The 7,714-nt window shown below is 37.9% G+C and overlaps 1 protein-coding gene across 1 annotated transcript in view; it reads left to right on the top strand.

The window, feature by feature from the left end:
• Positions 1-4,453: 4,453 nt before the first annotated feature.
• MRPS9 (mitochondrial ribosomal protein S9) overlaps positions 4,454-7,714 on the top strand; it is a gene marked incomplete at its 5' end in the record, with an annotated part of 27,495 nt that continues 24,234 nt past the window's right edge. Inside the window, one exon of the mRNA XM_010010544.1 lies at positions 4,454-4,633. Coding sequence (XP_010008846.1) covers positions 4,454-4,633 — 180 coding nt within the window. The remainder of the gene's footprint in view (positions 4,634-7,714) is intronic.

Genomic DNA, 7,714 nt, shown 5'->3' with positions numbered 1-7,714 from the left:
CAGAACTACGTAATTGGAATGGAGTAGCTTTTTCTGCAGTTATTAACTAAGCTAGAGTTGAAGAGCCTGTTCATGTTTAATAACTTGTGCCTCAAAACAACTGTATCTAAATTCTGCTCCCAGTTATGCACATCTGACCACTTGCCATGTATCCATACATTTAGAGCTGCCATTTATTTCCATAGTATATTGTATAAGCAAACCTTAATAGGTAGGTTTGGTCAAATATGCACAGAAAGTAGATTTTCTGGGTGGGAGAGATGCAGTTTTACAGTTATCTGTTAAGAGACTTCATTTTGAGACGAAGCTTCTTGTGATTAAATACATCATGGGATTTGATATAAAAACTAATATAAAGTCATTTATGCATATTTGCTGACACCTTGTGATACTTTCTGAAGTGTTTTACAGAATGCTTCTTAAAATGTAAGCCTGATTCTGATTCACCTAATTATTTCACAGGCTGACTGAAATCTGAGATTATGTAAATAAATTAAAACACATTTTTGTAAAACAGCACACTAGAAATCAAAAGCTCACCTACTGAATGAAAAGTAATTCTTTAGAAATTCAGGATGGGTCTGGGCATTTACATTCTATATGATTGCTACATAATAAATGTTTTTTCTTGTGCAACAAGTGACTAGAAGACCACTGTTAGTATCTTGTCTGCTGGGTTCCGCCGCAGTAGCTGTGCCAGTAGTTGGAGCAGTGGACACAGGGCAGCTTTAGTCCTGCATGCTGATGTGGTTCTACAGCTCCACTTCCACATCTCTTGCAGAAGTTCTGTCCCAAGGATAATTTTTTAGTACAAATTTGTGTGCTCTGTGGTTTTGGAAATGGAGATGGTTGATACCTGCCAGCTTAGACCATGGAAGCAGCATGAAAATGGTGCAGCAGCATGAAAATGTTGCGACAGCATGTGTGCCATATCATTTGCTGTCATTGTATATCTCTGTAACTATCTCATTGTCAAATGGATGATGTTTTCTCTTGACTTGAAGCCTGCTGTCTCTGATTCCCCTTTCCTTGCATTCAAAAATATAGGAAGCTTGATTCCTCTGTTAGCGATACGTGTTGATGTTCTACCCGTATAACTGTAGTGAAGCAAAATCAACAGGATAAGTAAAAGGTTCTAGTTACTTCTCTTTCTGGAAAAAATAAGTTCAAGAAGTTGAAGTTGTCTGAAAATGCCTTTTTCTTTTCCTAAGACAAATTTTATGTAAGCTGATTTTCCATATATTTATAGTCTCCCTTGAAAATCAGGATTTGCCAAGCTGTTTTAATGCTAGGTTGCTCGGGAGGGAGGCTTAGTACCAAGGAGTTGCATCCAGAAGTAAAGAGTTTCTGTTCTGCTCTGTCCTGGTGGAGAGTCTGTTATTTCAGGGCTATGTTAATAACCATTATTATTTAAAAAATGGCGAGGCTGGTATTTACTGAAATGCTTTATGAAATGTGTAAGAAGTGGATGCAAGCCTCTAGAAAGCAGAGGAGCACACTTTCTTATTTGACTGAAATGCCAGAAGCATTTAGCTGCACACTGCAGTTCTTGCCTGTACCACCCATGAAATAGTACTCTTATCCCAGAAGAGGTACCCAATGCAGTAGATATTAATTTGCATAAGAGGCTGTTTTCTAATTATGAGCAGTTTATGTGTCCAGGGACTTTTGATTAGTGATGAATTGAAACTAGGGAAGAATATGAATAGCTTGAGGGAAGGAGGACAAAAATGAGAAAATTACAATAGAAATTGACAGGAATAAGATGAAAGCAATCTTTTTTAAAGTATTCCGTTTAAAGCATAGCAGAGAGAAAGCAATTTTGGGCCACATAATAAGGAATCATATGTTCATTAAAAAGAATTACAAATAATTAGTTACTCTTAAGACAAGTAAGACAGAAGATGAATTGAATTCTTTCCTAAGGAGTGACTAGGAGAGAAGAATAGGGAATATGTAGATATACCTCTGCTTTCCAAGGAACTCAGCAGAGCCTTGCCTGTGGAAAATACGTACACTGTAAATTTTGATTGTTTTATTTTAATTCTGTATATGTTAATGTAACCTCACAGAAAACATGAATCAAAAAAAAAAGGGGGGGGTGGCAAAGCAGGACTAGCATCACATATGATACATATAAGCTGTGGAGAAACAAAGCAACAGCAGGCTCTTCAGCACCAAATTCTGCCTTGAAGCTGTTTTAAAATGTTCTCTAGCAGAGGTATTGGTTACTTTTCTGAGGAACATACATTGGAGGACATATCTTTATCTATGTCAGGTTGTAAAAGCATAGAGGGTCAGTTCTTCTCATCTCGTGTGACCTTGTTATTTATTCCAAGATTACTTTACCATTGGTATCAAACCTTATTGAATTCATAGGACCTATCCTGCAGCACAGGCATGTACTAGACATAGATTTAGGGCAGGATATTGTAGTCTTTATTCCAAACTGAAATTTTAAGTAGGGTTATTAGATTTTGTTTATTGAAGCTGGAGACACTCCTGGACAGGTAATTTTATCTGTAGTACCTTTACAGATGTGCGTTTAATCAGTCCATCCTGGGCTGCAAGATGTCGAGAATACCAGCCAGGCTCTGTGAAAGTACAAGAATAGCTGTGTTTCATTTCCTCCTCATGTAGCACTTGACTATGTAATAGACAACACCCAAAGCTTCTACTCACAGGATAAGTTTATATAAGGTAACATGTGTTACTAACAGAAGGTGGAAGTTTGATCCACTTTTGTGTTTGTCTTGCAAATATATCCATGTAATCTTGTTTCGATGAGACATGTATAATTTTGGTTATAGTTGGGTTTGAAGATTACTGTTGTGTTAGTTACACGAAGATAGCAAGCATTTTATGCTACTGATGTTAGCTTAACTCGGAATGGGAAAAAGTCCATCAAAATGGTCAGCATGTCTAAATTGTGTTCTGGAGAAGATGATTCTTGGGACTTGGAGAACATTTAATGGTTTCACATACTAGCTCTATTCTATTCCTCATAATTGAGGACCCTATTTCACTTTGTTGTGTGTGTTTGGGTTTTAATGTTTGCCTAAATGCAGACTGGGGCTGCAGCTCCAAGAACATGGAGGCAATTTAATAATTTTCTCAAAGAAATGAAGGTAAAGGGAGGACTCCCTCTCTACTTCCTTGCCCTGAGCTATGTGGTTCAGTCACCTCGTGTCAGCTGCATCTCTTCTCGGAGCCTTCTTTGAATTGCTTGGACCTATCCAGCTCAGCTGAGGACTGGCCACTCACTGGGAGGGAGCAGAAATTCTACCACATGTAGGGACCTGAGCCTGCCCTGCAGAAGAGTCCGAGTGCCAGAGCTGGTGCAGGGTGAGTGAAGAGAGTGGAAGGAAGAATGCTGGCAGGGGCAGGCTATAGGGTGGGCTTGGTCTGCCTTGTGAAACTGCAGTGTGGGCTCACAAAGCCAAGCTGTGCAATGTTGAAGGAGCTGGAGAGAAGTGTTTCAGAGTAGTATGTTATGAATGCAACCAGGCATTTTTTCTGATTCAGAAGTGATTCTTTTTCTGTCTTTGCTTTTCTGTCCCACACAGCCTTTTTACTTGTGATTCCCTCCTTCCCCCCGCCCACAGACAACCACACAAATAATCAGTTCTCATTCAGTTTGTGGAATAATTAAGCTGCAGAGGACTTTAATACTAACGTTGGAGAGACAAAATAGTGCATAATATTGGCAGTAGGCCAGAATTGGGACATTATATATAGCTCTGTCAGTGAAGCTCCTGTTTGGCAGAGCGCTTGATTGAAATCGGTCATCTTAACTACTGATTGTATTAATAGAAGAAAAACCAAACCTGTATCCCATAAAGACCAAGTGACTTCTGAGCTGGAATGATGCTCAGTAGTATTTCTGGTGAGACCTACTAGTTTTCTGATTGTTCTGCCCAAGACAGTGAAATAGCTTAAGAACTATTCTGGCATTGCGAACAAGGAAGGAGCACACCATAACCTTTCCAGAGCCTTTATCACCATTTGTACAGCCACATCTGAAAGCCACCAGAGAGCTGCCCCACAGATTCTTTTCATACTTTGTTATGGGATGTCTTTAGGTGAAGGCAAAACCTGCTTATTTATGGATAGATTTTTTTATCTGAAGACTGCATCTGTTGATCAGTGCTGTGTTTTGCTTCTGCTGGGTGTTCCTGACATATGATACATCTCTTTCCATCAGAAAAATCTTCAGAATTAATTGTAATGAAATTACTTTTGGAATGCATTTATCTGTTTTGGGGCATTAAACAATTGGAAGAAAATGGTTTCATGAAAAACACGGCTTTATCTAACTTATTAAAATAATGCCTTGAATCTTGTTATAGGTATGAATGGCTTGTTATACTATTCATGTTATTTAGAGCTTACTGTGCCAGAAATGTAAAGTAACTCTCACTTTTCTTTTTGTCCTTTTTTTTTTTTCTGTTAGGTGTTAAGGCTAATCTATACCACTAAAGCAGTGCAGAGGAGAAATGTAGGAGCCTCAGGACCTGAAAAATACACAGAGGAATTTATTAAAAAACAGATTGAAGAGTTCAACCTAGGAAAGAGACATTTAGCCAACATGATGGGAGAAGATCCAGAAACTTTTACCCAAGAGGATATTGATGTAAGTACAGTTGCTCTGCTGGAGAAGTAATTTACTGTAGAGTTTCAGATATTGAAAGCACTTTACTTCAGCATGAGCCCCTCAGCTCTCTGTGAATTTTAATCAAACTGTCAGAATAAGAAAGAATGCTACTATACATTGCAAACATTGTGACTGTGACTGTGAATAGAGATTCTACCCCTGCTACCATGTGAGGTCAGACATCACAGTATAGAGCTGTATACCATATCTTGCTAAAAGCACAGTAGGTTCTTTTTAAAAGTACTAATGGATAATTCCCTTGATCTAAGGTTATAAAGGCACCATAAAGGTTTATGTAGCACTTTGAAACGTTTACCCACAATTTGACCTGCTGTGTATATTTAGGTCAGGTTTTCTTGTATGATACTGTGGTTGTGGTAATGCAGATTAAATTTTATAGGATGCTTTACAACTAACACTCTGGTTTAGCTTAGAGATTTTAATATAGACATGAATTCAAACTCTTATCAGTAGCTCCAAACATACTATTTTACTGCCATTCCCTCTGACAGCTGATGGATGGGTGGCCTCCTCTTTGTCTGTGTCATTTAGGCTCATGTATAGATAGGCTTCCTTTCACTCAGAAAAATGATTTGTTGTATGGATTTTTTATTTGTTTTTTTTTTGTGTCCCACCTGGTCTTCGCTTCTGTCTTATTTTTTACATATCAGAGGTACGGAGGAGAAATGTTATTTGGTGACATTCACTCTTAGGTGAAGCTGTGTGAAGTCTCATGGCTGAAGCTTTCTCTGCACAGCAGCAGCACTGTTACTATAGCCATGGCAGCACAGTATATTAGCAGGGCCCTTAGGGTAGACACAGTAATGTGGTATGTGCGAAATGAGAGGTGTGCATGGTTCAGCTTTTTCAGGGTGAGGAGTTTGTTGCCTCTCTCAGTGGCAAAATTCTGTCAGCATAGCTGTGGCCACAAAAAAGGTCCTGACAGCATGCTTGTGCCAAGAACTAAGTCTGTAGGTGGTGATACAGGCTGATATCAAATATGTTTGACAGGCTTCAAAACTAAGTTTTGAAAACTTCTCCAAAAATAGACAGTAGAGAAGAGACATACAGTTAACGGCCTGCTGAGAAAAAGGCTGAAATGACACTTGAGTTTCATCAGATATCAGAAAATCCGTAAGGGAAGCTTGACTTCAAGTCACAGATCGGTAGGAAATCAAGCTTTATGAGTACAAAGCTTTGCACTAATACTGTAGCTACTTTCATTTAGAATTGTAGATGTCACTTTGCTCTTCTACAGAGAAGTGCCAATGCAGAGACCATTACAATTTTGGTGTAGAGTTGATAAGGTCCTGTCAGCAGTAAAAGTATTCATTGAGGCATCTGGGTCAGCAGTAATAGCAGCCTGTTTCTTTACGTTGGCTTTCTTATTTCTGTACAGCCTATAGAAGTTTCTTTTGCTGTATTTTTCAGATGTTCTTTTCTTACCTTTAATGACCTTTAACTTTTTGAGTTACTTTCTCGTATTCATTTACAGAGTTGCCACCAGAATACCTCCCATGTTAGTACAATAAGATGGTGCTGCTAATAGTTCTGTTTGTTTGTCCAAAAAGCTAATAGTAAGAGAATGCATTAATCTGCAGTCTGGCTTCCTTCCTTGATAGAGTCTAGAGGGAGGGCTTACAGATTTCTTGCAAGACTGCAAGAAATTGAAAATGACCAGATCTAAGTAGTGGTTTCTTCTTGATGAATCAACAACACTGATAGTTTGCAAAAAAATTAACTGAGCTCCATCATTAGTAAAAGCAGATACATTCTGGAAATGAGTTTTTACAAATGCAGTGCAGGTGACAGGTGTGGGACTGCTTTGCACTCTGTTTCTGAAAAGGTGGAGAGTTGGAGTCAAAAGAGTAATGTTTTGTTTGGTGTTACCAAGTATCTATGGTACATATTTAATTTCTTCATGTTCCATCAGGTGTTGGAAAATAATTAGTGTGTGTAATAGTGTCTGTTATGCGTAATTAAATTTCTGTTATAAAAATATAAAAGCTGCTTAAGCACTGGCAGGAGAATTATCAAGCTTTACATTTCATAGTAATAATTCTTTCTGATGAGTGCTTATATACCTCCATGTCTTCTACTGTTAATCAGCCTGTGCAGTGTATTTCTAAAGTAGACATCACAAGATTCTGTTCTTCACTGGAGTTTTAGGTATAGCTTAGGAAAAGCTAAACCTTATGAAGTTTTAAGCAGGAAAATAAGTTGACTTGCTAATCCTTCTGGATGTTGTGGAAGCAGAATCGCCTCATGCCGATGCTTTTATTTAGGAATGAAAAGTTAAGCTGTGCATTACAACTGTATTTCTGGAGGAGTAAAAAAAAAAAAAAAAATCCAGCAAATTGATATATAACTCTGCAGAAGTCTACCAATTGCTTTTTAATTGGTATTATAGACCTCACTCTGAAGCTAGAATGTTTTATTCTCTTATGTGTGAATATGTGCTATGAAGTTTTTCTAATTGATTTGCTTTGCCCATTCCATTTGATGTATCATTTTTCACAATATTTCATAATTTGTGCTCATTTCTAATGAACAGAGTCGTTAGGACAGGCATGTCTAAGTACAACTGACAGCTAACATTAGGTGCCAGATGCAGTTTATAAAGCTATGTAGAACTGCAGAGAACAGTTTAAATAAATTAGCACCTGTACATTAGTCTCACTTGCTGGTAATTTATAAGCGAATCAGTAGAGATGACATTTAGGTAAGTCATTGATCAAGTTAACAGCTGCATACCCACTGCCCAGCTGGGATACCTAATTAATAGAGATTACAGTCCTGACCTAGTGCTTTTCCCCAGTTGAGTCTGTAATCCTTTTATTTTGTGATTTAACTTTAACTTATGGTTATAGTAAACAGCCCACCTTCATTTTCCACTGTCAGTTCTGTTCTACTTTAAAGCCCAGAAATCGAAGTAAGATTAATACAAGAAAAGCATCTTAATCTTCATGACCTATTTATATCCCAGTATTTTTATTATTCATTTTTATGCAGTCACTAAATGCTTTCCCAGATGTGAGCTCATCATAAAGCAATACTCTT

The sequence above is a fragment of the Nestor notabilis genome, unplaced genomic scaffold (genome assembly GCF_000696875.1).
Source record: "Nestor notabilis isolate BGI_N333 unplaced genomic scaffold, ASM69687v1 scaffold29082, whole genome shotgun sequence".
Taxonomy (NCBI): domain Eukaryota; kingdom Metazoa; phylum Chordata; class Aves; order Psittaciformes; family Psittacidae; genus Nestor; species Nestor notabilis.
Note: the sequence above shows the minus strand (reverse complement) of the source record. Positions and strands in the feature narration are given on the sequence as shown.